Source organism: Schistocerca americana, chromosome 4 (genome assembly GCF_021461395.2).
Source record: "Schistocerca americana isolate TAMUIC-IGC-003095 chromosome 4, iqSchAmer2.1, whole genome shotgun sequence".
Taxonomy (NCBI): Eukaryota; Metazoa; Arthropoda; class Insecta; order Orthoptera; family Acrididae; genus Schistocerca; species Schistocerca americana.
Window position 1 is genome coordinate 618,088,193 of NC_060122.1, and position 16,648 is coordinate 618,104,840.

Below are 16,648 nucleotides of genomic sequence, written 5' to 3' on the forward strand. Positions count from 1 at the left end.
GGCAGGCGTCTTGTTCGTGGACACATGCTGACTGCTGTTCGTCCATGACAAAGACCAGAATTTGCACGCCAATAGCGCAACTGCACGTACATTGGGCGGTGACTCACGTTTTATTCTCCATTGCACAGATGGCTGCTGGCGTGAAAGGTGTAAAACATCTGAAAGCAAACACCCTGCAACAAGAGTCCAGGCAGGAGGCTATTCGCTGGGTGATATCGTGTATTCTGGAAGGCACAATGGATAAAAGCAAGCGTGCATCTATCCTATGCAGTTTGTTTTCCTCAGGACTACAAGATCTACTAGCAGGATAATGCAACATGGCACGCAGCTCTCGGCGCACACGTGTGGTTCGAAGAACATCAGAATGAGTTTACTGGGCTACTCTGTCCATGAAACTCCCCGGGTTTGAACCCAATCAAGAATCTGTGGGACCGCCTCAGTCGGACGGTTCGCGAACCGTGAAGCCTAGCCACAGCTGGCCATGGCGCTGCAACTGAAATGGTTCCACATCCCTGTAGGTACCTTCCAGAGCCTCACTTACACTCTTCCTACATGTCTCGCAGTTGTTTGCAAAAGGTTATTATTCAGGCTTTTGACTTGGGTCACATTAATGTGACTGGATATTTTATGTAACACATAAATGAGCAGCAATGTAAAATGACTCTGAATCGTAAATTGAAAACGAACGCTGGAAATCAAGACGTATGCCATGTATACAGAAAGCTTCAGCAGCGTAAGCTAAAAATATGGCCACGCCATAAAAAAATGGTTCAAATGGCTCTGAGCACTATGGGACTTAACTTCTGTGGTCATCAGTCCCCTAGAACTTAGAACTACTTAAACCTAACTAACCTAAGGACATCACACACATCCATGCCCGAGGCAGGATTCGAACCTGCGACCGTAGCAGTCCCGTGGTTCCGGACTGCGCGCCTAGAACCACTAGACCACCGCGGCCGGCGGCCACGCCATAAATACAATAAGAAGAAAGAAAATAAGTAGATGACGATGCCCTGCAGGTAGTGATGATGCTGTAGTTCTGAAAGGCGTGTCAATGCACCTATCATATAACTTTGTGGTTTTATAATTTCGCGGCTTGATCAAGCAGGCAGAGCACCTTCTTTCTACCTGCGTTTTCTCATATTTCACAAGCGTTTTATTCCCATTCTTACGACATTTTGCGAGACAGCAGTCAAGCACTTAGCATTCTCTTCAGTTGCTAGCAACATCTGAACCCAGTGACGTATACAGTGAACAGACACTCTCCATAAGATTACGTGAAATATTATGAGGGTACAGGGATGGGCCAATTAAATATGAAGTATGGGTACCTTGTCTAACAGAGATATAACGGTAAAGGGGTTTCATCGCACTACTAAATGAAACCAAAGTTCACCAATAAAATCTTTTTTGCTACTAAGATGCATTAACTTGATTATAATCACTGCAAAAAAATAATTATACCAGTACAACGCACGAGGTTCGAATGAATGCCCCAAGCAACACGATAATCCACTGGCATAGATGGATGGAACTGGAAGGGAAACAATACAATTAGCTATGTTCACATAAACTGCCAGTGATTACTGAACTGGTCAACAGACTGTGAAACTTCATATATGTGAGGTGTTATTCTAACCCAAAAAACTAATTAAGAGCCAAAAAAGCCTTTAGGATCCAAACTATAAATTAGTGTACACAACTTTAATAGATAATGCGAATGATTCTGTGCCCTAGATCCCAAAGTGGAGGTCTCCAGAGAGAAATTACTTAATGTTAATGGAAGGTTGAACATAAACCATCTTTCGGTTAATACAGTAATTTATTCAGCTAAAACATAATTATTCCAAGCACATCAAGGATGAATATGAAATGAATCATTAACTCTTTATGAAAAGTCAAACTAATGTATTTGTTTGTTTACACGATTACTTAAATCAATAAGAAATATACCCTTCTGATACAAATCATGGTCTGATAATTATACTAGAATCTCGTTAACCTCAACAAAAAATTGTGAAATTCATACATCCACTACGGCAATGCTGGACGTGAGACAGGTGATCGTACTGGGTACTGCAAATGCGGACCAAGAAAAGCCCTATCAGACCAGTGCTGCTAATTATGCTAACCATAATTGTTCACTGACTGTTGTGCAGAATGCCGCCACCGTGCAAGTGACTCTGCGGTAGAGGACGAGGACTGAGCTGCCGTTCTAACAGCTCTGGACCCCGCTCGTCTCCCAAGATGCATGCCACTGTCCGTCTTTAACGTGCAGTATATACTTGATATGTACGAGATGTGCACACCTCTGTGTCTAGCCAGCAATGCCCTAATATTTAGCCGGCCGTTGCGGCCGAGCGGTTCCAGGCGCTTCAGTCCAGAACCGCGCTGCTGCTCCGGTCGCAGGATCGAATCATGCCTCCGGCATGGATGTGTGTGATGTCCTTAGGTTAGTTAGATTTAAGTAGTTCTAAGTCTAGCGGACTGATGACCTCAGATGTTAGGTCCCATAGTGCTCAGAGCCATTTGAACCATTTGAACTTAATTTTAGCTCAATCTTACGCCCTGCTATTTCTTCCCACCAAACAGGAAATGCCCACCAACAGCGAAAATGCATACCCCGCTGCTCAATAGCGGAAAATGCTTACTCCGATGTCCAATAGCGACGATCCTTCAAGCGTACTAAATCCCCGTCAAGGCAACGTGTCACTATAAAAATGCGAACCACGTTACTATATGCGCTTCTACTTGTAAAAGAAACTGTCACTTTAGTTATTCCTCCATAACATCACTGGCAAATTTCCCAATGGCGCGTTTTCAAGCCCAAGCAACTAGCCTCACAACAGAGGTCCTCGGAAATTAGAAAGCTGCTCACGAGGCTAGGCCATTATTTTCTGCAAGCCGTGTTTATATTGAAAAGCGTAAGATGGCTATCTTGAAACGGCTCTCTTCAAAACAAGAAAAATCACCGCTCTCCTGCTGATAGGGTCGCCTTCGAGCGTCAGTTTGGCTTCTGTGCAGGGTTCGGTTGTAAAACGTACAATAGCCTGTTACGCTCCGTGACTGACTCTCACATTCTGACTTCCATGGAGACAACTCCTGAGGCCCCAGTCTGGGCTGACGACAAGCGTCGCTTTCTTTCTTTTTTTTTGCCGTGCATGCCTCAAATCTAATGCGCTGCATCTTCCTACGCATACAAGAATCATCCAGAAGTATGAGTGAGTCCAGTACCATGTTAAATGTAAAGAAACGATGCTAGAGAGAGCTAACTATGTAGAGTCACTGAGATCCGATACACTTCAATAAAAACATTGCTATTGGAATCTGCACTGTTATTATCCTCCAATTACTGAATCATATTAAACAAAAATAACATGTAAAATTCTGTGTTGGGTTTCAAGATTAAAGAAAAGAACCAGCAAAGTACACATAAGCACCAGTTCCCTCGCCTTAGAAAACGTTGCGTTTAACAAGTTCACTGCCTGAATAAATTTACAACAGCAAAAAAAAAAAAAAAATGGTTCAAATGGCTCTGAGCACTATGGGACTTAACAGCTGTGGTCATCAGTCCCCTAGAACTTAGAACTACTTAAACCGAACTAACCTAAGGACATCACACACATCCATGCCCGAGGCAGGATTCGAACCTGCGACCGTAGCAGTCGCGCGGTTCCGGACTGCGCGCCTAGAACCGCGAGACCACCGCGGCCGGCTACAACAGCAAAACTCTGATATAAAAGGAACAATAAAGAACAAACCGCCTTCAGTCACAAGTTGCGTTTATTTACTGCACTATGCATTTCGAGCCCTGGAGGCTCATCTTTTTAGTGATTTACATCAGGTTTTTAGTTGTTTGCCTGTTGATATTACATTTTTGGGTTACAACGTGGTATTTTGTAGATATAAGTTTAACAGCGTTAATAATATGAAACTAACTTACAGTTTAACATTGTATGATGTCTGCTTCTGTTGTGCAGTTGGTATACACAACACACATCTTTAATTTTGCAGTAAATACTGGGATATATACATTTTCACACACTTTTTTGCACATTGTAGTAGCAGAACGTAAACATGCCAACGATTCTCGTTCATACAGATGTTCTACTTCTAAATATAATCGATTTTCTTGTTTCACAGAAGATAATATGATATAGTACACAGGTATTATTAAAATAATTATTTGGCACCATGTTGTAGATTGTCAGCTGTTTGTACTATTATAGATTTGATTCCTTAGGAAAAAATAAACTTTTAAAGGTGTAGAAAAAATTGTGGCTGTTTAACTCTGTTTGTTCATTCATCAAGTTTTAGGAATATTTTTCTTTTTGTAGCATTATTTCTAAATGTTCTAGTAGATTAAGTTTTTTACTGTTGGCTTCTGTGTGAAGTACAGTTAGGCTGTTGTGGATGTCGTCAAGTCTGTGTTTATTAATATACATGTGGTTACCTATTGTAGATTTTTCAAAATGGTTTAGTCGAAAGGCGTCGGTGTGTTCTTTATACCGTGTGTGGAACGTTCTTCCAGTTTTTCCTATGTAAAATGCAGGGCAACTGTTACATTGTAATTTATATATTCCACTGTGTTGTGTTATTGGCTTGTTTGTGTTCACTGTGTGAGGTAAGTGGTATCCAAGTCTGCTGTTTGTGGAGAAAGATATTTTAATATTTTTTTTTCAATAAGTTAGCTATTTTTTGTGATACTATGCCTAAGTATGGAATGCTTGTGAAAATTTGTTTTGTATCGGTAGTTTTCTTTTCAGTGCTTTTTGAGTGATGTTGGTCTGTATTTCTCTAGATAGTTTATCAATTGATTTTACAGAGTAACCATTATTTACTGCAATTATTTGACAGTATCTATTTCTTGTGTTTTAAAGGTAATGTATGTGCCCTGTTCAACACTGATCGAAATGCAGCATACTTATGTGTGTTCGGGTGGCATGAATATTCATGTATTGTGATGTCAGTGTAGGTTGGTTTTCGGTAAATGTACTAGTTATGTTCTTGTTGTTCATTCACAATTGTGAGGGCTAAGAAATTTATGGATTGATTTGTTTCGTGTTCTATTGTGAACTTTATTTTATTGTGGAGTGAGTTGAATGATGTGAGGAGTTCTTCAAGTTCATTTTTAGTGCCATCAAATAAGAGTAGTGTGTCATCTACATATCTCTTGTAATACACAATTTTTTGAACAAGTTTATTTTCTCCTTTGAAGAACTTATTCTCTAAGTGGTTGATGGAAATGTCAGCTAGGAAACTTGACATGCAGTTACCCATAGCTAAGCTTTCTTTCTGTTGATAGATTTTATTATTACATGAAAAGTAGTGGGACAGTACTAGTTCAAGTAGATCTATCAACTCTGTAATCTCTGGTAAGGTTAGTTTTTTGTGTGTGATGAGGTTTTTTCTAATAATTTCAATTGTCTCTTTAACAGGTATATTTGTGACAGGTTGATAATGTCAAATGTGGCAAATCTAGCTTCTCCGGGGATTTTTACATCTTTGATGACTGTTGTTAACTCATGTGCATTTTTTATTGTGTATGTGGTTTCAAAAGTGTAAAATTCTCTGAGGATATTATTTAATAACTGTGAAAGTTTATATGTAGTTGTGTTCTTGGAGTTAACAATTGGTGTAATTGGAGAGCTCTGTTTATGGATCTTTGGCTGTGCTCTGAGTTTGGGGGCAGTGGGATTCATTAATATGCAACTTTTTATTTGTTTATCAGACAGGAGGAAGTTACATTGGTTTAGCATTTTCTTCAATTTTTTCTGAAACTTAGTGGTTGGATCATGGTTCAGTTCAGTAACGTTATTTTCAGAGAAAAAATTAAGAATTTTGGTAATGCAATCATTTTTATAAAGGATGACCGTGGAATTTCCTTTACCCGATTTCACAACAAGAGCATCCATCATGTTCATTGAGTTTGTGTTTCAGTTGTTTCAACTCTTTGTTTTCTTCAAAAGTTGGGTTGGAGTGTTGTTTTGCTTTCTTCTGGAGATATGTCGTCAGAAACATTGGATGCGTGGGAAACTAACTTTTGTTTAAAATGACGCGCAGTGAAAAAAACACGCATGACGTTTTAATTTATTGCCACTTTACAACCAATTTCATTCGCAAAACAATTTGTAAACAGTATCACGAATTTCAGGGTCAACTGAAGAATGGGATACAAAAATGGTTCAAATGGCTCTGAGCACTATGGCACTTGACATCTGAGGTCATCAGTCACAACGTAGAACTACGTAAACCTAACTAACCTAAGGACATCAAACACATCCATGCCCGAGGCAGGATTCGAACCTGCGACCGTAGCGGTCGCGCGGCTCCAGACTGAAGCGCCTAGAACCCACGGCCACCACGGCCGGCCTCTAGTAGTCACTTCTGTAACAATTACATCTGCAACAGTTCAGCCATTGATAAGAACTGCAAGTTATTCAAACAGTTAAGGATTTGATGCATTTTTGGTATGGTTTAAGTGCTTAAAATTTGCGTGGGAGCACTTTCGACTTGGCGGTAAGCGACGCTACGCTTGTAAAAGTCTGGGTCTGCTTATTCGCCGATTCGCGCAGTCGGGAGGAAGTGCCGTACAAACCGCTGGTATAAGAGGCTCTTCGTGCAGCAGATATGAGTAACTTTACCATTGTTTAAAAAATATTTGCGCCTTGCCAGTGCATTTCTTTCGGTGTATTCTTCTCATGTGAAAAATGTCTGGGCAGGTTTCGATATGACGGACTGGAACATTCCTCGTTACATTCAGATAGAACCCAACGTGTTCTTTAATCAGTCCCCCAATTCATTTCGTGCAACATGCGCTAAGTTAACTTTCAAGGATCTTTTCGCTGTGAGTTGCAACTCCGCTTTGACGATGCAGTCATTACTGGAAGAGGTTGAACTTTGTTTTCGTTTTCTCTGTTAGTTTCAGTCTTTGTGAGTGAACAATTGTGCGTCCATGGTGCTTTCCTTAGCCAACCCAGCGCTTGTTGAATAATGTTGATCATTTAGTTATTACAGCCTATTCGTAAGGAACGACAGTGTTCGATTTCATCTCTGTTCCACGTTAAATGCAGTTTAGAAGTACGCTCCATCTTCGTGAATAAATGTTTAGTTCTTTAAACTTCGCTACAATGGGCATTCCCGCAAACCTCCCCTCCTCCTGTGATCTCTTACATCACGTAACCTGTAAGAGAGAATTACTAGGAAATATTTAGTAAAATGCATTCCTTGACCGATCGATTTAAAGCAGTAGATTTCCGTTGCGTTTTTCTTTGTGGTGGAAAACAGGGCTAAAATTTCACTTGATATACACGTAACGTCAGACGATTTGGCACTCAGAGACAAGCAGACAATGAAAAATACTAATGACTGCTCGAGAGGAAGTTGGCGGCTTCGAAACTTCCCTGTTACAGGACAAAACTCGACCCACCACAAATTTATAAAAAGTGGGGGCGTATTTTAGCTCTAGCCTATGGAGGGCACAAATGGTAATTACTGTAAAAAAAAGGTGAAACTTATTAATGTGCCGAATAACAAAGAAATTTAGTGTGTGTTGCTTGATGTGAATCCGTCTGTACAATGTTGATAAATTGTACAGCCATAGTCAATAACTTTTTTTTAATACAAAAAAACTCAGCAGCCGTACCCATAAAAGTAGCGATGGGCACACAATACTTGGGCTCGAACAATCTCGAGATTTCGCCTTGCTCCACTGTGCTCGATGCAGTATTGATCCAGCTCGAACAATCACGCGACATATGACTCGCGCGCCACGAGGGTAAACGATACGTGAAGCACCACAAACTAGCCACAACAACAAGCTATAGTTCTGCTTAAAGTCTGACTGTTCTCTGATGCTGAGGAGGAAATAGCGTTAAATCCTACCACCGGAAAAACTCCTGTTGCATTTGAACTAATTTACAGCAAAAGTTCTCTTGTGGTATGTAAGTATATATAAAAATATATGCCAGTTTTTAAGTAAATCCCAAAGCCTATCTTTAAAAAGGATATTACTTGGCTCTGAAGCGACCACAATATTTGATTTGGTTATTAGAGACAGTTATGTTTGTCAGGTGCGTCTCAAGCATTTCGATCCCTGATCACTTGCCAAATGGCCGGCAGGTGTGGCCGAGAGCTTCTAGGCGCTTCAGTGTATTCGAATCCTGCCTCGGGCATGGATGTGTGTGATGTCCTTAGGTTAGTTAGGTTGAAGTAGTTCTAAGTTCTAGGGGACTGATGACCTCAGCAGTTAAGTCTCATAGTGCTCAGAGCCATTTGAACCATTTTTTGAACTTGCCAAATAAATCAAATTGTCGGTAGATGTAATCGCAAGAATTAATTACAGCAGCAAGACTTTTTTTCTCTTTATTTTTATTTCATCCTACCTCGCCACATACGTGCGAGGAGCTGGGCTGCCAGCGGTACATTCAACTCGCTGTTCAGCCAATGAACAAGTAAAACTAACAAAGACAAAGAAACACTAACATAAAAATGACTTGTTTACAAGTGGATTACAAAAATGTTCATAGATGAACTGTATGGAAATTTTTATACAGGGTGGGCAAATAAAAGTGGCCCGAACATTGTGAAATCACTTGTGGCGGCATGAAAGGAGGAGGAATAGAACTACAGTTACTTCCAACAGGAAGGAGCAACTACCCATAAAGATGTCCGAACCTTTGAGCATATTTACACAATCTTCACACCTGACTGAGTTGTTAGCATATGTCAGTCTGGTCGCTGTCCTAGCTGGCCACCCAAGCCACCTGATATGTTAGAGAGCGATTACTTTGTGTGGGGAGCCCTCAAGTCTAAGGAGTATCACAACAGCCCTCGTAGTCTTCAAGAACTGCAGCAGAATATTTCGGATGACACTGCAGCAATTCCAGCAGTCCAGCTTCGATCCGCCTTCAGCAGCTTGCTGACCAGAGCCCAAAAGAGCCAAGAGATGAATGGTGGTCACTTTGAACATCTGCTATAGTCACGTTAGTACTGTATTTCCTTTTCTCTGCTGTTTTTCTTTGTACCCTGGAACTCAGGTCTGTGGGCCACTTTTATTTGCCCCACCCACATACAATAAATGTGTCTTTCTTCTTTTTTAGTTAAAAACAGTAATAACAACACATAAAAGGAGAAACAATAAGAATACATTTAAAAATCTAAAGAGTGATGTAAAATACTGATTTTAGAAAGAGGCACTTCACTGTCACTAAAACTGGAAGCACCTGACCTGGGAAAGATCGGCTGTTATTCAATGCGAGATGGTTGAGCATTGAGGAGGGTATTAGGGAGGAGACATAAGGATGGAGGACTGATCCATAGTATCAGTGGAGTAGAGCGGATGTTAGGAGACAGGAAGGGAGGAGTAGATGGGGGTATTGGTAAGGTCACAACATGAAGGGGAAAGGGGACTTCAAAGGAGGGGGGAGGGGAAAATGGATAGGGAGATACAGAGAAGTGGAATGGGTGGGGTAGTTTGTAGCATGGGTAAATGGACTGCGAGAGCAAGAAGGTTAAAATTTGGTTGGGAGGGAATGTGGAAAGTGTGCAGGTATAGGGTTGGTGGGATATGCCAGGTGAGCCATGGCAGCATACTAGGATTGAAAACTGGAGGGGAAACAATACGATTATTGGAATCAAGTTTCCAGGTGGTGTAGGTTGTTCATAGGTTCTACTGTGAGGGAGGAGAGTTGGGAATTTGATAGGGTGGTAAACGATACATGCGGGGGAAGGTAAACAAATATGGAAAGCGATGTCGAGCACATGGCATTCAAGAATCTGGAAGAACTTCCAGAACTTAGGTGGAACGAATATCCATGCAACATTTTCATAGGAGAGGATACGCTGGATCAAAGTTTTGCAGGTGTGGAGACAATGGAAGGTGCAATCTCCATTACCTGCCTTTTAGTAGTTTTAGTCTGTTGTAGGCTTTCTGTTAGTTGGAAAAGCGCTCATGTTAGTTGCTGCTCGATGGTTGTCCCAGTTATTTTAGCGTATTAGTTAAGTGGATAGGATGATCGTAAATGGTAAGACAGAAGTCATGGAGGCGGAAGGTGTGGTCGGTTAGTCCTACAATTATTGCCTGGGTTTTGGAAGATTTGATCTCCAGGTAAATTGAGGTGGATTTGGAGGGATCGTTGGGATTTCTGAAGTGTAGGATAGAGGGCAAGGACAGCAGTGTCATCAGCGTGCTGATGGAGGTGGACAGGTGGAAGCAGTTTGGGCATATGAGAGGAAGGATGCAATAAGGAGTATATAATTAACTGGAAGTGCATACGTCTGGAGCTTGAAAACGAGACTGGAATACCATACACCACTGTAGGCTTTCTCTAGAAATGGAGAAAAAAATAGTGGATTTACAGGCTTTGAGCTGGTCGGATAAGAGATGGGTGAAGTGCAGGAGTTGGTCATCAGAGGAGAAGGTGGGATGGAAGGTACTCTGGGTAACAGGAATGTGGTGGTGTTCATTCAGGTGTTGATGGATGTGTCAAGAGAGAATGGATTCAAAGATCTTGCTAAACACTAAGGTGAGGCAGATGGGGCAGTAGCGGGAGGTATCACTAGGGGGTTTCTGCAGTTTGAGGAAATGTAGGATTTCAGTTTTCTGCTGTTCAGAAAAATAACTTGTGAACAGGATAGTGGTATAAAGGGTTTGAATGGTGACTGACAAGGAGGGGGACATTTTTGAGGTCTCAATAGGTAATGTGTACATGACCATGGGATGCGTTGCACTTTCTGTGAAGTACTTCTTTTATGTCATGTGCTGCGATTGTTACATTTAATTCTGATTGTAGTATGTTGTCCATGTATTGGAAGCTGGGAGCCAAGGGTGGGAAGGAGGGGCCTGACTCACTGTAGATATTCTGAAGCATGCGGATTTCTAAGGAATGATGGGAATTCTGTTTGGGGACCACTGGCTCTTCTGTGACCTCAGGGCCAATCTTCATTGTCACAGCAATGAGGGTGGGGTGATGGGTAGGAGGCTGGGGTTGTTTGGATCAGTAAGTGTTGCTGAAGAGAACAAGCGACACGTTAGGGGCAAAGGTAATGCATGGGATTTTTGAGGAGGCGGCCTGACTTGAAGTTGGGGTTCGTGGGTTTAATAAGGCCTGAATCTTTGTGGGGTATGGTTTTCGGTGATTGGACTGTGAGGGACGTATTTCCTGATTTTGCGAGTGAGGGATCTTGTACTTTGGAATTTGACGTCAGGGCAGGATAGGACAAAGGTGTAAACAAACAGGAAGAGAGTGCAGGGGAGGGAGTGGTGTCCACGTATCCAGTGAGATCAGGATTGATTTGTGGTTTTATGGCTACAGCTCTGGTAGTGTGCTCTGTGTTAATGGTCGGTTCTGTGTTAGGGCACTTCTGTGGTTTCTTTACAGATAGTGGGATATAGGGGGGCGGGGCGTTGGGGAACTGGAGAAAGTGGGATATGTTGTGGCGCAGGTCTTTCCATTTGGCTTGAGTTGTCCCAGTTGCTTTTTGACTTGATGTCAGGTTCTGTGGCTCCCAGCGCTGTCACTATAGCACGACGAGGTGTTATCTTCCCTAGTGTTGGAGCATTGGGAAGAGATCGGTATGGGATAAGTTGTAAGTGGGCGATAGGCTAAGGAAGTGGTAGAAGGTGGCGAAGACATCGTGGGAAGGTAGGGTAGGAAAAGGAAGTGACTGGAGATGGTGACAAGATTGTGTGAAGTGGATAGTGGACAAATAGTGATGGACTGGAGAAAATATTCCGCGTGGGGACAATTGGAGCAGAGGGAGAGGTTGCATAAATGATTCAGGTAGTAGGAGTGTCCATAGTGGGACAAGAGGGCAGGGAACAGCTAGTAAACGACGATTACCGGTGACGAAGTGACGCCGAGATGGCAGGGGACACCCAGTGACGTGGTGCTGACGACAGCGGTGATGGCGGCGGCGTTGACGAAGACGGAGGTGGCGAATTGACTGTGGCGGCAGCGGCGGCGAGACGGCTGCGGCGGCAGCGATGGCGAGACGGTGAGGTAACTGCCGTGGAGGCCACGACAGGGCTGCAACGACAACGACGGCAGTCCACAAGGCGAAATTGGGAGAGTGATGAGATACATGCACACAGGAGACTCGAAGATACGAACTAGATACACACGACGGATACCATTTGCGAATTGCAGGAGAGTGTTCCAACCAGTCTACTCAGGAAAAGGAGCTCGGTAAATGCACTCTACTGTTTTAACACCATGGGGTGCCCTAGCCAGTCAAATAGCTGGAAGGAGTGAGGGATTCCAACCCTTGTATGAGGAAGACCCATCTCAGAGACTGTATAACAGATGTCACTAGATCACGTGACGAGGAAAGCTCGAAAATTTGGTTGAATTAAGATTTTGATCGTTTAGTTGTTTAACATACAGGCTGTACTCTAGCACAGAGCATTACTAATGCTAAGAAACATCGTGTAGGGAGTACCAAGAGATGTCAGTAGATCGTAGTGCGATCTAAAGCTCGACCGAACCCAAGTTTATGGAGCTGTGACGTAAGCTGTGCGAGCATATCGAGTCGTGTTCAAGCACAGCATAACCTATAGTAGTACATGACCAACCTATAATAGTATATGACCACCAGACAACGCCGCTGATGCAGCATGGGCAGTGAGCACGTCTCCTAGTAATCAACGTCCGTTGTTTGGATTAAGATGAAGCTATCCCCACATAAGAAGGGAAAGCTAACGTCAACGCTGACGTGATTGCAGCATAGCTTGTGATCACTCTCAAATCGTGACACGAGGTGTGCTCTCCAAAGTGATTTGCGATCAGAGCGCTCTCCAACAGCAGGTTTTGGTGACACCTAGACCAACAGCCACACAACATCCGAAAATACACACACGTCAAACAGCTGCATTAACTTCATTAGCAAGTCTTGAAGATACACAGAGAACGATTTGGAAGCCTCAGTAGATTCGAAGATGTCTAACATGTCAAAAAAGAGCTTTAAAATACTTCATTTCCTCCCTGACGAAATGCCACTCAGCCTGAAACTTATTTCAACAAGTGTACAAAGTTTCCAGCATTTGTCAGGAACGAAAATTGATTTTCGTTATGGTATCAAACATAGCTCCCAAAATTCTGTAAATAATACTCTCTGATTACACCATAAGTATACAGGGTGTTTCAAAAATGACCGGTATATTTGAAACGGCAATAAAAACTAAACGAGCAGCGATAGAAATACACCGTTTGTTGCAATATGCTTGGGACAACAGTACATTTTCAGGCGGACAAACTTTCGAAATTACAGTAGTTACAATTTTCAACAACAGATGGCGCTGCATGTGATGTGAAAGATATAGAAGATAACGCAGTCTGTGGCTGCGCCATTCTGTACGTCGTCTTTCTGCTGTAAGCGTGTGCTGTTCACAACGTGCAAGTGTGCTGTAGACAACATGGTTTATTCCTTAGAACAGAGGATTTTTCTGGTGTTGGAATTCCACCGCCTAGAACACAGTGTTGTTGCAACAAGACGAAGTTTTCAACGGAGGTTTAATGTAACCAAAGGACCGAAAAGCGATACAATAAAGGATCTGTTTGAAAAATTTCAACGGACTGGGAACGTGACGGATGAACGTGCTGTAAAGGTAGGGCGACCGCGTACGGCAACCACAGAGGGCAACGCGCAGCTAGTGCAGCAGGTGATCCAACAGCGGCCTCGGGTTTCCGTTCGCCGTGTTGCAGCTGCGGTCCAAATGACGCCAACGTCCACGGATCGTCTCATGCGCCAGAGTTTACACCTCTATCCATACAAAATTCAAACGCGGCAACCCCTCAGCGCCGCTACCATTGCTGCACGAGAGACATTCGCTAACGATATAGTGCACAGGATTGATGACGGCGATAAGCATGTGGGCAGCATTTAGTTTACTGACGAAGCTTATTTTTACCTGGACGGCTTCGTCAGTAAACAGAACTGGCGCATATGGGGAACCGAAAAGCCCCATGTTGCAGTCCCATCGTCCCTGCATCCTCAAAAAGTACTGGTCTGGGCCGCCATTTCTTCCAAAGGAATCATTGGCCCATTTTTCACATCCAAAACGATTACTGCATCACGCTATCTGGACATTCTTCGTGAATTTGTGGCGGTACAAACTGCCTTAGACGACACTGCGAACACCTCGTGGTTTATGCAAGATGGCGCCCGGCCACATCGCACGGCCGACGTCTTTAATTTCCTGAATGAATATTTCGATGATCGTGTGATTGCTTTGGGCTATCCGAAACATACAGGAGGCGGCGTGGATTGGCCTCCCTATTCGCCAGACATGAACCCCTGTGTCTTCTTTCTGTGGGGACACTTGAAAGACCAGGTGTACCGCCAGAATCCAGAAACAATTGAACAGCTGAAGCAGTACATCTCATCTGCATGTGAAGCCATTCCGCCAGACACGTTGTCAAAGGTTTCGGGTAATCTCATTCAGAGACTACGCCGTATTATTGCTACACATGGTGGATATGTGGAAAATATCGTACTATAGACTTTCCCAGACCGCAGCGCCATCTGTTGTTGAACATTGTAACTACTGTAATTTCGAAAGTTTGTCTGCCTGAAAATGTACTGTTGTTCCAAGCATATTGCAACAAACGGTGTATTTCTATCGCTGCTCGTTTAGTTTTTATTGCCGTTTCAAATATACCGGTCATTTTTGAAACACCCTGTACATGTTAATATCATCATCAAATTTTCTCTTTCAATCTTGTTTGTATTTAAATTTATCTAAAAACTACGCGTTCACTTTGTAATGGTACTTGAATTACGTAACCATTACGGCATCTCACCTCAACCTCTCGATACCAGCAATATTCTACTGTGTTTCTGTAAAATAGGTAACATATTTCTGTGACAATATTCAGATTTGATTTCATTAATGTAGAGGTACTTCTTATGTGTAGTCTTCCTTTTGTCACTATGATCATTGACGTACTTGTAACACTGGTTTTTGGGCGCGTAAGCGGTTATTGGGGAGTCAAGCTCTGGTCGTGATGTTAAAAAGACGCAAATTGTAGTCAGTTTATGAAATGTGAACTTTAACAGTGAGGAAGATATTTTCAAGTATGTTTTATATTGTGAAGTGATGTTTTGGAACGAGTTACGTGATATTGCAACTAAAGTAATAAAAAAGAAGTGTAACTTAAATTCGGAGTGCTGATTACTCTTTTACATCACCATTGTCCTAACTTGCAAATGTTTAATCTTTAAGAATAGTTTATGAAACACAACTATAAAACTTTTGAATATCGCAGAATAACACCTAGGCCTCTTTGCATCCGAGCTTGGAATCATCACTACCTAGATTTTCGACGATTGAGCCACGAGTTCACAACGAGACCAGCGTGGGAAACACGAAAAGATGAGTGCCTAGTTTATCCATTATTTCAAGAAATGACTTTATTGTCTGTGCTCTAATGACACCTGCCACATAACATAACTTTGTTGTTGCCCGAAAATGCAATATTTAGCAGCGTGTGCAACACTACAATCATAATTAATTTTTGACATTTTTGTGGTAGGGTTGTTAGAACTTCTACACAATTAGTGGTGAAGCACACAGACATTATCACAGTAAAAGTTTGAAGAGGTTTATATTCCCATCCTAACTTTTACACTTACACGTACAGCTGCACTTTAAACCATCAAAATACCATTCCCTAACATTTTAATTTAAAAAATCATGCCAAAACGACTCTTTTATTATATATTTTAAATGTTCCAGTGCTCTAGAAAGCTTTATTCCAATATGGTATGTCTTCCAACGCTACCCTACAGGGCACAGGCACTGCTGGGCACCACTCACCACTTGCACGCAGGTGTACTGGTATAACTTACCAGCCAGCGATCTTTTTACACGTATGTGCGAAACATTTGACCATCCCTATCAGCGTGTACTCAGATGGTGCAGAACTGCCACATAGACTGTGGTCAAGTAGCCTTAGTGCCTGCAGATCAACTGCTTCCCACCCCTGTCCACTTGCACCCACGTACATCTAGCTGCCCGCCTGCAGGCACGCAAGCTGGCTTCTGTTCGGCCTGTGTTGTAGAAAACAACCTACCATCAGAGATAGGATAACGAGTTTCATTCCACTTCTGGCCGGCCGTTGTAGCCGTGCGGTTCTAGGCGCTTCAGTCTGGAACCGCGTGACCGCTACGGTCGGAGATTCGAATCCTGCCTCGGACATGGATGTGTGTGATGTCCTTAGGTTAGTTAGGTTTAATTAGTTCTAAGTTCTAGGCGACTGATGACCTCAGAAGTTCAAACCAATAAAGTGGCACTCGGCCCAGGATGGGTAAGAATAGTGTCCCAACACTAATTATTGTCGATCGCCTGTAATGCAAATGGAGGAAATTCATAATACTCACACTGTTCTTTAAGTTTTAACCACAAAGTAACTATTAAAGCGGAAACATGCGGATATCCGCGTCCGCGCATACCTATACCCATGTCGTACTTGAGTGGTTAAAGAGTAGTATTTGATTCGGCAGTGAAAGTGGGGGTCTAATGTGATCATGTGTGAGGTGTGAGAGGCCGGGGTGTGTTTAGAGGACTGGAGCAGCCTCGGCGGGTATCCAATTGTGATTCTTCAATTTCTCCAGGCGTATTTTACGACGAAATAAATCTCGGGTGAAC

The 16,648-nt window shown here is 42.6% G+C and overlaps 1 protein-coding gene across 4 annotated transcripts in view; it reads right to left on the reverse strand.

Moving 5' to 3' along the window:
- LOC124613090 (peptidoglycan-recognition protein LA-like) overlaps window positions 1–16,648 on the reverse strand; it is a 525,675-nt gene that overhangs the window by 85,679 nt on the left and 423,348 nt on the right. For 2 of the 4 annotated variants that reach the window (XM_047141679.1, XM_047141680.1), the window contains exon 3: window positions 11,844–12,029. The exons of the other annotated variants lie outside the window; for them this stretch is intronic. In XM_047141679.1, the coding sequence (XP_046997635.1) occupies window positions 11,844–12,029 (186 nt within the window). The remainder of the gene's footprint in view (window positions 1–11,843; window positions 12,030–16,648) is intronic. 4 annotated transcript variants of the gene reach the window in all.